Source organism: Megalops cyprinoides, chromosome 1 (assembly GCF_013368585.1).
Source record: "Megalops cyprinoides isolate fMegCyp1 chromosome 1, fMegCyp1.pri, whole genome shotgun sequence".
NCBI lineage: Eukaryota > Metazoa > Chordata > Actinopteri > Elopiformes > Megalopidae > Megalops > Megalops cyprinoides.
In genome coordinates, this window is record NC_050583.1 from 52,342,715 (window position 1) to 52,357,640 (window position 14,926).

Sequence of the window (14,926 nt, forward strand, 5' to 3'; positions counted from 1 at the left end):
AATGTCAAAATATTTAAAAAGTATCATTATCTCAAGAATATCCAACTTAATGGGATTTATACAAGTTTTAGCTGTATACATCAAAAAACCTACTTGCACTGGTAATAGCTGGAACACCTTCCCCAAAAGGTCACCGATCTGTGTTTTAAAATAGACCAACCAATCCCTTGAATCATGATGCGCACAAAAGTCATTAATGCTTGTGTAAAAGTGAACAAGCTGTAGCATTTAATATGAGCTCAATATGCTCAGTGCACAACTAATCTGTTGTTTTATTTCTGCTATGACCTTACATTTAAGAATGATTATATGAAAGCTTCTAAGTAGCAGCAATTTTATTAAATGTATAGCTTTTCGTTTGTAGTTTCTGACATGGTTGCTATTTTTTCCCAGAATTTTTTTATCTTAGTTGAAGAAAACATGCATAGATCCTTTTAACACTAAATAATGGAAGTACAGCCATTCTTTTTTGCTTGTTGGGTGCTTCAGAGTACTAAAGGCAATTTAATTGAAGGCTGTAGCCCCGAAAAGAGGTCTTCTGAGACCTTTTCCTTTTTTCCTAATGCCATTATCTCGCTTTCCTGGTGTCTAGGATGCATAAACACAACAGTCATTCGAAGGACATTGTTCGTGATAATTACTGTCAGACTTCGAGATAAGTGCACTACGTGATGTAACATTCTAGTGAGGACCCTGGTTCCTTTCTCTACAAACGCACTCTTCAACAGGGACCTATGGCAGCTGCAAGTTGGCATTTTGCCACCGGCATTATTATTTATTTATTTGTGCAAAGGCACAATCTGGATGCTTTCATCTCTGCAGCTATATTTAAAGATGACATTCCAGCCTGGCAGCCTCTCCCATTGTCTTGACCGTGATTATTTGGCAGCATTGTTTTTAGCCCAAGTCGAAGGTTTCTAATGAAAGGTCTGCTCCCAATTTAAAGGTATTTATTAAAATTCAGGCTACCCAATACACTTCTGTGCAAGAGGGGGGAGAAAACCTGAACAAGCTGGTTAATCAAAAGTTAATTGTATAATTTTCATGCAGATGAGGGCCACATGTACATGAATCCCTGCTCTGCAATTATTGAAATAAATAAATAGCACTATAGAAATGCACTGGGACTCTGTGGCGGGTAAACAATCAGCTGAAGTTTAATTTGTGGTAAACAAAGTGAAGATACACCAGGGGTCTCTAAAGGAGAAACTAAGGTTAAATTAAATTTGGAAACACAGATACAAGACGTTTTGTGTTTAAACCATGCAATTAACCCAAGTCCTTAATGATGAAAAGGCTGGTTGCGAGGCAGTGTTCCTGGGAACCACTCCTGTACAAAAGGAGGGATATTGCTAGCCGTCAGCAGCTGTGAAATTCACATGTGAGGTTAAGATCCAGGCTAGGACTCCTAGGATTGCGCTAGGCAGGAGGTCACAATCTTTGTGCTCACTCTAATATAATTTGGCTATATGCAGGACTTCACAAATTAGATGCCACATTCCTCAATGAAAATGTGTTGCTTCTGTTGAAATAAATCAATCTATGTAATGCCCATACTAAATACATCACACACAACCAGAGATGTGAAAATATTTCAGTATAGGCAGAAGTCTTTTACATTTTTTTTAATAAGGCGTTTAGCTAAAAAAATACAAATATGCCTGATACAGTATGATATTCAAGTTTCAAAAACAGCAAATGCCCTTACAACTTATTCTCCATTTTTAATCCAAAACACAGCAAAAATACGGATATAGTACCCTCAACTAGTAAATGTGTAAACAATGCAGTATATTTCAATTGAGTATAGATAATATAAGAAATTAACCCAGTGAAAAAATGAGTGAATTAGAGGTATGATAAAAATGAACCAGGAAAAAGATGTCTTCTGGCAAAATTAACAAAGCTACTAAAGGCAAAAGCTGCAAAAGTTAAAATAATTTACCTATGCAAATTTCAAATATGAATATTAAACCTGAGGATTCATATTTTTAAATGAACTCTTGTTTTCAAAAATGCAAAAGTATATGCTTTCATTTGTGTTAATTTACCATTCTTTGATAGTGCTCACATTTCCCCCCCAAGTGACTTCACTGATTAGTTTAGTAGTGAGCATACAACTACAGATTAACAATACTGGTTTTGACAAGTCTTCCCCTGTGTGAATACAGATCATGATTCACAGCCCCCAATGCACAATTCTATTAGGGTGAATTCTATCTACAGGGGTTTGCCTGAAATGAAATCTCATTTTTTATGTTAGCCTCCTGCAGTTTTCAATTTTTACCGCCTAATATAAAATTACAATTTTTAGAATCATCATCTGAGAAAGCCACTTGGAGAAGAGTGAATGCCAAAGTTTACACATCATCTAATTAGACAATTAGAGGGAAAACAAATCAATCTCAAGACAAAGATGGTCAAGAATACACTTTCTAACAAAGAAGCAAGGGTGTCATTCAACTGCACTGAAATCAGACTGGTGTGGCACAAGACAATGCACTATTAAGACTGGAAATATTACTAGACCATGAGCATAAAGAAAGCAAAAGTTGGATTTATTTTCATTTACAGAAAAGCCAGCCAGCCTTTTGCCATATACCTCCCACAAATCAAAATCCAACCTATTTGTAGGTCCATTTTGCGACTTCAAAAACATTAATGAGGACTGACGGTAAACCCACATATACAAGTACACCTTTCCTCAACTGAAAAAATATATTTATCAAAAAATTAAAAGCAACGTTTAAAAAGGTCAGTCAGCACCAGAAATATCAAAGCTGTGCAGTCAATATGCACGACTACAAGTAAGTTAAAACCATTTAAGCCTGCTGAATATATACAATGGTAAAGCTGCATCAGTGCTCATTTCCGCCGTGTTCGTCTCACTGGCATGGGCTCAGTTGAAATTGTACTGTCAGCCTTCTTTTGAGTCTTGCCTCTTCCTCGAGCAACAGTGGCTGTATCTGTAAAGGCAGAAAAAAAAAGCACACATACTATATTTTCCTTTTCACAAACTGAAAAACGGAGATATTCAAAAGATAATTAATTACTGCTGGTTTAAATCACTATACAATTTTATTCCACAGTCCTTATCAGAATAAATCTCAAAAGTTAACTGTTGAATGAAAATCTCCATTACCCAATACAAGTCTGATATTGACCAACAAAGAATGTCATGCTTTGTATTTGTACATCTGCAGTTCAAATGACAAGTAACTCAGAACAGACAAAAGGTGGAAAAAATTAAACTTACCTTTTGTTGCTTCCGTTCTTCCCTTGTCAGAGGTTGTGTCTTGGGTCAGCTTAGTTTCCTCTTCTGCTTGCTGGGCTACCTTTCTCCTACCCCTTCCGAGAGGTTTTGTGGTTTCGGGTTTTGGCTTTGGGTCAGCGTTTTCAACCTCATTTTCAAGTGCTTTCTCAGTCACTCTTGCAGTACCCCTTTTCCTCTTCTCTGATGTATTAGCCTCAACTATGGTTTCCTCCACTTTTGCCATCCTGCCTCTTGACCTCTTAGGCAGGGCATTGATGTTGGCAGACTCACTGGCCTGCTCATCACCTCCAGTTGTTTCAGCCACCTCTTCCTGCGCTTTCCTTTTAACCGCTCTCTTTGCAACTGGGGGATCATCCTTTGCAGGGTCAGATTTAGCAGGTCTGGTCACCTTTGTTCGCCCTTTTCTTGTAGCCTTTTCAACACACGGCTCAGGTGCGCCATGTTCTGCAACAAGCGAGGGCTCTGGCAGCGGTGCGCTCTGTTGCTTCCCAGCTCCTCTTCCTCTGCGGGATTTGGTTTGCTGCCCAGATGCTGCTTCTGTTTCTACAACTGAGCTGCCTGCATGTTCAGTGGATTCATCACTGTTGTCCAAATTGCCTTGCTGGGATTTTTCCTCAAAAGTAGGCAATGCCTCAACTTCCGAGGAACAAGACGACACCAAATCAGAACTCCATTTCACAGCTTTCTTTGCAGGAGCCTTTTTCACCTCACCCTTCTTGTCAACATTTTCTTTTTTAATTTCTGTCTTTTCACTAGCTTCATCAGCGATGGTTTTTTGAGCAGCAGCTCTTCCTCTCCTGGATGTTTTCCCCTGTACATTCTTCACCTGGTCATCTGACACTGATGTTTCAGGCGCCGAGTCTCCGCCTTCTGAAGGAACGGGATCAGAAAGGGAAACGGCAGCATCAGGACTCTTCAGTTTCCTTGTTCCTCTGGTCTTCCTGTTGGGTTCTGTAGAACATTTTGTAGCTGAAGTGTCATCTTGGACCACAGTCACCACCTGTGCGCTGTCCAGATTCTTCGCAGGTTTTCTTCCTCGTACGGACCTGGAGATAGGAGAGGCAACTGCCTGAACAGTCAAACCATCAGCAACAGTACCACGGCACATTCTTTTCCGAGGAATTTCAACTGATGTCTGGTCTTCCTCCTTCACGACAGCCTTGGCCTTTCTCCCACGTCCAGACTTCACAACAGGAGTCTGTTCTTCGGGCTCCGGCATGTCTCCAATGACTGGCTTATCTGTGGAGACGTTTCCCACACTTTCTGCTGAGGTGACCTGAAGTTCATCAGTTTGCTTAGGCTTTCTTCCTCTCCTCGGTTTCACGATAGATGCTGGGGTAATGCATATTTGCTGCTGAGTATCTACATCTTTTGCAGGTGTTGGAGGCATTTCAACGCATTCAGCCTTAATGGTATCACTATCACTGACTGCGTCTTTTCCTTTCACCGTCCTTCCCCTTCCGGTTTTTCTGATAGGGGCTGGAGAAGGAACCTTTTGAGGTGTTTCAACGGTTGTCTTACCCCTTCTACCTTTCACAGCGACATGAGCAGGAGCAGTGGGCTCTGCGATTTCCACATCCATGGTTTTTACTTCATCACATTCCTTTGTCAAATCTGGTAATTTCACACTTTCACAAAGAATTTCTTCAATGACATTCTGTTCAGATTCCATCACTTTTGCCCTTCTCCCTCGGGTAGATTTTGTTGGAACTGCAGCAACAGGTTTGATATCCTCTTCCTTAATTTCTGTGATCTGTTGATGGATCTTCTTCACAGGAGAGACAGGATCCTTACGCGGCCGTCTCCCCCGTTTGGGTTTCGTGTCAGCCAGACTGTGGTCATCACCCACATTGTCATTTTCTGCTTCACACTGAGAACCTGCCAATTTGCCATCTTTGGCTGGAATATCAGTGACACTTTTCACTTGTTTTGGCGGTCTTCCCCTGCCAGATTTTTTAGAAGAGTTGCTTTGGTTTTCCTCATGCACGGAGTTAGTGGAATCCTCTTCAGGAGCCTTCTCCACTTCTGCAAAAGAATAAATGAAACCATTTAATTCAAAAGTGAACTCACTTTCCTTACATCTCTAATCATTAATATAGATGTGGCACAATCTTAGAGCTTGCAAGAGATTTACTATGATGAAAATGATATGGTCTTCATTGTAAATTATGACAATGCCAGAACTCTAACATGAACCTCTTAGGTATGTATTTACATAATTTCAATTTACCATTAAGAGCTGGTAGACTTTTTCCACTCTCTGGATTTTCTGAAACCTTCAGGGCAAAAGGACAAAAAAAATTAAGAGTGCATTTATCTTACATCGTAGTGAAAAAATATAATTGCTTATATAAGGGGTGAATTTGTACCTTTTCCTCAGTGGTTTCACTCTGTTTACTGATAACTTCCTCAGGCTCTTTCAAAAGCTCTGGTAACCCTGTGAAATCTTCTACTGCTTCAACTCCTCGCGCTCTGGGCGATTTCATCAGTTTGCGGATTCCAAATTTATTTTCAACAGGCTGTCCCTTTTGCTTAGGTGTCTGCATCAATCGCTTGACTCCAACCATGTCTTCAACAGGCTCTACTTTTTGCTTGGGTGTCTGCATCAATCGCTTGACTCCAACCATGTCTTCAACAGGCTCTACTTTTTGCTTGGGTGTCTGCATCAATCGCTTGACTCCAGCCATGTCCTCGACAGGCTGCACCTTTTGCTTGGGTGTCTGCATCAATCGCTTGACTCCAACCATGTCTTCGACAGGCTGCACCTTTTGCTTGGGTGTCTGCATCAATCGCTTCAAACCAGTCGTACATACCAGGGGCGTCTTCTTCACCTTGGGAGTCTTCATTACTCTCTGAACTCCAGCCATGTCTTCTACTGGTTGACCCTTATGCTTAGGAGTCTTTAGCATTTCCTTCACTCCAACCAGACTAACTTCTTGAGGCACCTTTGGTTCTCTGGGTGTTTTTAGGAGTCTCTTGATTCCTCTGAGGTCTTCTACTTGTTGGGGCTTCTGTTTTGGTGTCCTCATGAGCCTCTTGACTCCTGTTAGACATGTCAAAGCTTCAGGCTTTTGTTTTGGTGTCCTCTTCGAGACTGCGCCCGGTTCTGTAGGTTCAGTCTGGGGGGTTTCCGGGGTTTTTAATGCATCATTTGCTTGAGGAGCATCACTAATGAAGCTAGAATTCCCATCTTCTTGGAGGAGACGTGTAACTGCATCACTGTTGTACCTTCCTTGCTCCACAGTACTTAATGGAGACACCATCATTTCACCTTGAAAATGAATATATTTAAAACAGAAATGTGACTTTACAAAATCTTTCAGAAGCAGTTCAACAAGGAAGGAAACAAAGAGGTCAAATTGTCCAATTCACTGTTCATTCATTGTTCATTCTCTTAAGTGATTCGTTTTTTTATTCTGCTCCATTGCTGGTCAAGTTTCTTCTATGCCTTTCCCCATCAAGAGTCCCATTGTGGTGTACTGTTACCTATTTCACACCCAACCTGAGGACCTACAATCAAGTAATGTGCTCTACATAGTGTAGCCAGATTAAATTTCAAAGATGAAAGGGTGGAAGGATGGAGTCACTATTATGCAACATTAAGCAATGGTCTTACTGCCACAGCTGGTCACTAGCTTGCAGTCTTTCTTGTACACTATAGTGTAAGAGGAGCCTCTTGATCCTCAATCATCAGTACCTGACCTTTACAGATTAATCAGTTTCTTTCAATATACAGTCAGCTCATTGCAAGCTCATTGCAAGTGCTTTCACTTTGTTTGTGTGGGTGGGAGGTAGTCTAGACACACAAGACAAAAGGAACACAGTCCATGACAGGAACAAACATGAAAAAATATCTGAAGTATGTTATCACTCACAGGGCAGTGCAAAGGTAGCAATGGCAGTACTATAAGCTTTGCTATGACTTCCTTATAGGTTGCTACATAATTAGTGTGTTGATATTCTAGGTACCTTGATACCTATAATGACTGACCTAATTTAACCTCCTGCCACAGCCATCAGAAGTCCTCTGAAATGGGTTTCTTTCTCTACTATGTACTGATTAAATTAAATTTAAACAAGATATGCAGTCTGATGAAAATGTTACTGTCTATGCCTAAGCTTTTGGCATAGACAGTAACAAACAATATAGACAATGAATTTTCAAATGGCGAGAGCCACCTAAACCTCAAACACAAATATTATAACTCAATTAAAATCATTTACCTGTTCCCTCAGGTGTGTCCATGACAGATACCTCAGCTAAAGATTTAGCAGGGGTCTGTGAGGTCTCAGGGCAATAGCTGGTGCTGGCCCGAGGTCTCTTCTCCCTCACATTCACAGGCGTACTGAATATTTCTTTGATTCCTGTAACCGTGAACAAAATTAGTACTCCAACCAAGAAACACAGCCAACATAGACTGATAAGTGCTCCTTTCAAATACAACACCAGAAAGTATTTTTTTAATTTACATATTGAATTTGTGAATAAAAACTTATACTTATGTTTGCAAATAAAGTACCTGTTAAGTCCTCATTGATTTCCATGTTCTTCCTCAGCAGAGCAATGTTGTGGACAAGCTTTGGAGCACACCCTGCTGTTGGCGCCACCTTTGTATGGGCTTTCCCCACAAGGATTGTAGCTGGCGAAGCTGCGTGGCCTGTGCTGACATGCTCTTTGACTTTCCGGGCAGGGGTCTGAAATGCAGCCCTTAAAGTTAGCTCAGACGCAACCTAAAGGAATCTATGTACGTGGAAATGAAGTGCTGCCACAAGACCCACTATGTGTCTCCTGTGAGCTGTGACTAGATATTCTAAGTAAATTCATGCATGAGACAGTTAGAGGGGGGGGGGGGGCTTTTGCATAAATAAAGCATCTCCTCAAAATGAATTCAAATAAAAACCTTGAGAAAACGTCTTTTTATGCCTGCCATATTAATAACTGATCGCTAGTTGATCCTTTAAATGAGGATCAAATTCTAAAATACCTGAATTCCAGAGGTGACGTCTTACCTTAGGCCTCTGTGCTACTGCTTTCTTGATAGCTCTCCCTTTTGTGGTACATTTCTTGGTAGGGACACCAACCTGAGGTTTGGTTACTCCAAATTTAACAATATCAGCCCATGAACTCACAACTAGAGCAGGAAAAAGCACAAGATTTCATACCGTCAAAAGCACATTTCAAAAATTCAAGGATAATCAAGTTCATATCTTTATAATATGACATCTTTAACCCTTCAAAAATATGAGGCTGTCAATTCCAATACTACAGAGACACACTTCAAGTGGTTTTGAGATACACACTCAGTAGCACTGGAACAATGATAGTATTGCAGCTGTCTGTACATATATGATGAAAATTGCATAATAGCATTCATGTAGAAGACATTCAATTACCAACAAAAACGCCCCTTTCCATCCACCCAGGGACACCATACACAGAAATAACTTTCTGATCTTGGATGAGACTTCCCAGCCCCAATTCCAACCTAAACTGGTCAATTTTGTTCCGCAAGGTATGTCAAATAGAATTTGTCTGATTGAATTTTCGAGCCAAATTTACTGCACATGCCCTGATTGAACTATACACAATACAGCTTACCTTTCTTAAAGCACAATTATCTTTGTTCAGGTGTTTCAAACTTCTGGTGCTGTGACAACTCTACAACAGAGCTAACAAATGTTTACCTTTCAAATTTGCCCGTGAAGCTCCACTTCGCCTGGAGCGAATGACTTCAAGAACACTCTTCCGTGCACTTTTAGGGGTTTTCTTTGACGTTGACTTCATGCTTGTTCTCTTCAGTGGAACAGTTGGAGTTACACTTGCAGACACTTCTGAAGTTGTGCCTTCTGGAGCACTTACATTCTGATCAGCAACAGGTGAGGGTGTATCAATACGAGAGACTGAAAACCTGCCACGGACAGTAGGCGTTTGGTTGGATGAGGAATCGTTAAAAGACCTCCCTCTGGGAGAAGGCGTTTTTTCAATGGAACCCGAGGCAGCCTCAGCAGGGAGTGCCGTCTCTGACGCTTCAACTGCAGACCGAGCAGGAGAGGGCGTTTTGGATGCATCAGAGATGGATGTCCTTCCACGTCTGGTTGTTGCAGGAGTAGAAGGACCGTTATCAACCGATACGGGATCTTTTGCAGGGGAAGGGGTCTTCGATGATGCCAAGGGAGACTTCTTAGCACGTGGTGTACTACTGGTCTGATCTTTGGCTGGAGTTTGTCTCATGGATGGGACAGAAGGAGTCTTAGCCCGGGGAGTGACAGATTTCTTGCCTTCTGGAGTCATGAGCTCCTCTCTGGAAGATGACCGTTGTCTGGCTGGGGATGGAGTCTTGACCAAAGCAGGAGACTTTGGACCTGGAGAGCTTGTGGCTTTGGGTTTTTGAGGAGATGGGGTTTTTGCTTTTGATTTAGTTGACTTCTTTGTAGGTGAAGGAGTACTGTTTACAGAAGAAACACGTCTGGGGGATGCTTTCTTTCCTGGACTCCCCTTAGCCTTTTGACTTTGTGGACTCACCATGTCAGCATGCAACTCCTGTAAGTAGAACAAAAAAAATCCCGCTGAAGAATCTTTAAAAAGTAAACAATTTACCCAAAAGTCACTATGGGAAAAAAAGGAGTAAAATGGGTTGCTATATGTAGAACTGTAATACAACCTACCTGTATCAAACCAATTGTGGATGCTCTCCTGAGGACCGATCGATGTTTGAAAAGGGAGAGGCTGCGCCTCCCTGGTGTGGCACCTCGGCGGAGCGGAGAGTTAGGAGGGAGCCGCTTGTCAAACAGCTCTGGGCTCAGCTGACCACCAAAGGACACCCTTTTTCTTTTAAGTTGAGGCGTGGGCAATCCACTTTCCAGTTCCATACTTTTGCGTTTCTTCCTGGATGATGGTTGATTACCTACATGACACGTACACAAACAGCAGCAGAGAAAGGGGCGGGGGGGACAGCACATGATTAAGTTCTAACCCTTAACCAAATGAATCTACCTGAAAACAACAACCTGAAAACGTCAACCAGAAGTGTTGCAACTACATGGAAATGCATTTCAGTAATATACTGAATAAATGAACCTTGCAAACTAAACTGGATAATATATTTATACATAATTTTACACAACCCTTGTTGAATGAAACTAAATCTGTACTTCAGTACATTAAGGCTATGTGGAATGTGCTTCAAGGCAAAATGTGGTACTATATTACCAAGCACATGCACCTACCTTTTCCCCCACTAGATGGTACTGTCAATCCAAGTTCAACCAGCACATTAGGAGCTTCCATCTTTTTTCCAGCAGATTTTCTGGGAGAGACTCTCTGAGGACTCGCAACCTCTTTGCTCTTTGGAGTCGTGTCCGTTTGGGTATTAGACACGTCAGTGACCGCCTTGTTTAATTTCAGGACACCGGGGCTGGCTGATGGGGTTGCAGATACAGGGGTTTCAGATCCACATTCTTTGCTCCTCCTTCCTTTTGGAGTTTTTGACTTTTTGGTGCTCTGACAAGCTTCTTCTGTAACACTACTGTCAAACACTATTTGTTTTGCCACTTCTCCAGCACTGAACTTTTGGGGAGTGCCCTGTCGAGCTTTCCTCTGAGAGCCGGGTGTTCTCTTCTCTTCCACGACAGGAATTTCAGACTGCTTTGCAGGGGATTTTGAAGGACGTCTGTTTTTTCCAGGAGTTTCTTTACTTGGAGTTAAGACTGGCTGGGAAGCGCCTGCTGCCTGGCCCTCTGCTGGGAGTGCAGGGACGCTTTCAACAGCAGGTGTTTTCACAGAGCCCAGTTTGCTGCTCTTTTGGCCAGATTTTGGAGTTGCTTCACCACTAAATCCTCCTTCGGTTAGTTTGCTATCCACGTGCTTTCCACTACCAGCCGACGACCTCCTCTTTCTTTCCGGTGTCTTTTGAGGCCGAGAGCTCTCAGCAACTTCAGGCAGGAGCGACTCATCCCGATCCTTTTCTTCGGCCATCTTTTTGGCCTGAATGGTTTTCGGTGTCTCATGCCTGGAGAGTGGAGTTTTGGGCTCAGAGGGCTTCCATGGAGACTTTGCGTTAAGATTTTGCTTGATCATTTCATACAGCTCACAGAAGGGAGACAGACTCTCCTTGTCACTGGTTTTGTTTTGTTCCAAGCTGCTATTATGCACTTCCTTTGCTTTATCTTCATCTTGCACTGTACAGGACTGCACATTGCCAGCATTTGTTCCATCTTTCAGACAAGACGAGTCTGCATTAAAAAGTTAAATTCAATGTATTAATGTCTGCAGTTAACAATGATTACAAAGTAATTTTTTTAATGTAGGCTAATTATATATTCACTGACCACTGAAATAACCCCTTCAGGTTCCCATACAAATAAACATACTGTACAAACCTGACGTTAATTCAGAGGACTTTCTTCTTTCTCCACAAGCTAAGGTTCCCTGATCCCGTGCCTGTTGATCATGCAGGACCTACAAATACATGGAGAGGAAGACTGTTATGCTTAGTTATTATTGTAACTGTAACTGTTACAATAATAACTAAGCATAATTCAACCACAATTTCGTAAGTATTTTTCACATTTACAACAGCAGGAATTCAAACCAAAAGCACTTTCCTCCCCCAATTAAATGAACTCATTTGAAATTTTCATGTTTTTATGAGTAACACTATGGTAATCATAGTCTTGCATGAATGGCCAAATTCATTTTACATACAAAGAGACAGAATACTCAAAGTACCTCACTATGCCTTCTGGTGACTGAAGGCAAAGTAGCAATGCTGAAGGGATCACAGTCCACTTTAGTTGAATTACAAAATAACTTTCCAGTAAAGTAGACTAAATAGTCAGAGCCACCTTATTATGTACAACTATGTTTATGATGGCTGAAAGCAAATTTAGGCATTCATGTTAGCCTTCTCTCAAAGAATATTTCTGTCCTCATAAAGTCCCCTGAGAGCTATTATTAATGGTTTATCTGCATGTGTCTAGAATATACTAGGGACATTATAAACAAATCAAGCATAAAGTACTCAGTATTGGATCTGACCACTACAAATTATGTTAATTGCTAACAAGGCTAATACTAACAAGCAGCAAGAATTTTACTGCAGATACACCCAGACAGAAACACCCAAATTCAACAATTCCACTCTGACAAAATGGTGAAAAGCAGAACACCTGAACAAAATTCAGTGTGTTGAAATTATTCAAGAGATATACATGACCTTAGCAATACTCTTGAGGACGACTACGTTCAATCTCCAAGTCATTAACATGAAAATACCTGCAGTGTTTCACTTTTTCCAACAGATGGTCTCCTTTTCTTGGGCGTTGGTTCTGGAGGATACTCAAACCTGAAAAATGAGAGAAGAATAAACTTCCTGGAATGTACATTATGCCCTGACTCTCACAAAACACTTTAATTACAGAGTAAATACTTTCAAGTTGGAAACATTTTTGGTTAAACACTGCACCATCATAAACAAATGTGAGAGTTATAAGTAATTCTTTTTTGTTGACAGGACACTTGAACGACATGTCATGAATTACATGATACAACTTACCTAAAGGAACGATCAATAATTGTGATTAGATCTCCATGCTTCAAACGCTCAGTCTGCTGCATAATCTCTCCATTTATACGAGTTGGATTAACTGAACTCAGATTTGTTAAAATGACCTGAAATTAAAGAATATGCACATTTATTATACATAACACACCCACTCATTGTCCTGATTGTACAGTAAAGACAAACAAGTTACCTCTTTATTTTCATTCAGATCAATTCTACAGTGCTCCTTGGACACTTGAGGCAGTTGGATCCGAATATCACAATCAGGTTTCCTACGATACATGAATATATTTATGTTAGTCTTTAGAGACACATTATAGTATTCACACATTTGGTTTATTATACTCAATTTTACTTAAGTGAATATGGTTCCTTCAAATCCTCATGATCATCCAGGAAAATTCTGCTCCCATTACGTTTTGCATAAACCAAAGGCCTTCACTTGAGGTGGTCTCGGATCAGTTACATTCGTAAAGCTACTTCCATTCACTTTTTGCAGGGCAATATGCATTTACTTGAGATAACTGCACCATTAACACCCGTGGCAATACACCCACATACGTATTTCTGCCCTGCAGTTGACAGTTAATTAACATCCTTAAGTCATGCTGTATATAATGTCTGCATAAAGAAAGAAAATTTTCAGTTACCATCTTCACTATTAAACCTATAGAAATACGTTGTTTCCTCTCAAAAAAGTGTAAAACTTGTATTTAAACAAAACCAAACCTACCTCCCAAACAAGCATGATGCGGTAAGGGGAAATTCGGTCCCATCTCCTCCACTCCTCTTGATAACAACTATCTTTCCGTGCAAAGGCATCTTTACTTCTTACCTAAAGTTACAATAAATAAATACATAAATAAACAAGCAATGCGACAACTACTGCCACACAGCAATGGACTGGCTAACTTTCACTTTAGAAGTACTAAGTAAACTTAATCACGCAGCGGTTTCTGCCCACTTAACTACTCAGTCTAGCTATCCCTAAAAACTTTGCGAGTTAACATGGTATGTAACGTTAGGTAACTTCTAAAACGAGCACGTTAAAGGTAGCCAGACAACTACATAAACGTTTTTAAGCAAGGTTTCGCCAGAAAACAACACAGTAGCACACGCTTCGCCAGAAAATAACAGTAGCACACGCTAACATAATTCCAGTAGCTTTAACACCCCTATTTAAATAAAAGTTAACTACCCAAGGTCAACTTTGTAAAGTGGGTTAACATTTGAGACCTACTGTTAGCAAATGTATAACCACGAGAGGTCGTCCTAAAGCTTACAGAAAGGATTTCTTTTTGTTGAGAACTTGCTAAGTTTAAACATGCCTGGTAACTAGTTATCTTGCGTTAGCTAATGTTAGGCGCCTTCCTACCCATCAATAGCTAGCTAGCTAGCCTGTTTTCGAGAACGGTGGCTAGTCTTAACACGCCAGATAAACAAATTAGCTCGTTTAACATTAGACAAAACTACAAAAATGAGTTCACGTTCAAGCAGTTAACTAGCTTGGGTAGAAAATAGTCAGCTTATCAAAACTGGACACCTACCAAGCTAAGAACAACATAAAATAAACCACCTCGGGTACCATTTGACAACACGTTGTCTAGACAGCTTAGCTTGTTAGCGTGCTAACCTCTCCAACTCCTCACGTTAGTCGTTCACTTCTTATATCGCTTATTGTTAGCAACCAAGTTAGCGGTAATGTTAGTCGATAAATTAAGTACCTAGCTAGCTAGGTGTCTCACGTTTGCTACTATAACAGAGCAGTTATAACTGTGACTTGACAGATAAGTACCAAGCAAGGAACAGTAAAAAAAAAAAAAAACGCGGGCAATCTTGCAAGTTAGCCTAAATAACGTAAGCTATCTAGCCATCTACTTTAAATGCATATGTATCCCAGTAGTTATCAGGCATTATATGACACATTCAGTAACCGAACAGAAGTCAGACACTCGACTCACCTGGATCGATAGTCGAATAATCTTTAAGGTAATGCAACTTCCATTAATGGAATGACCCTACTTTACCCTAAGTTAAAAGAAAATAAAAACACACAACCATCTGACAGTATGTCGTCCTCTTCTTTGCT

At 40.7% G+C, this 14,926-nt stretch overlaps 1 protein-coding gene across 1 annotated transcript; it reads right to left on the bottom strand.

Annotated features, from left to right (window-relative positions):
- Positions 1 to 2,066: 2,066 nt before the first annotated feature.
- mki67 (marker of proliferation Ki-67) lies at positions 2,067 to 14,926 on the bottom strand. The gene is made up of 16 exons (XM_036520968.1): positions 14,799 to 14,926; positions 13,571 to 13,672; positions 13,028 to 13,109; positions 12,829 to 12,944; positions 12,549 to 12,618; positions 11,654 to 11,732; positions 10,502 to 11,506; positions 9,941 to 10,179; positions 8,960 to 9,815; positions 8,285 to 8,406; positions 7,795 to 7,969; positions 7,499 to 7,639; positions 5,644 to 6,545; positions 5,505 to 5,550; positions 3,257 to 5,299; positions 2,067 to 2,966 (listed from the first exon to the last, which is right to left on the bottom strand). Exons 2-16 carry the CDS (start codon positions 13,657 to 13,659, stop codon positions 2,866 to 2,868), a joined length of 6,066 nt encoding a protein of 2,021 aa, XP_036376861.1. The 5' UTR covers positions 13,660 to 13,672; positions 14,799 to 14,926; the 3' UTR covers positions 2,067 to 2,865.

Excerpts from the sequence above, each read along its gene's own strand:
- mki67 (XM_036520968.1), bottom strand. The coding sequence starts at position 13,659 with ATGCCTTTGCACGGAAAGATAGTTGTTATCAAGAGGAGTGGAGGAGAT. Across the intron at positions 11,733-12,548 it reads GAAAAAGTGAAACACTGCAG|GTCCTGCATGATCAACAGGC; the intron begins GTATTTTCATGT and ends ATGTATTTGTAG. Across the intron at positions 9,816-9,940 it reads CCACAATTGGTTTGATACAG|GAGTTGCATGCTGACATGGT; the intron begins GTAGGTTGTATT and ends TTCTACTTACAG.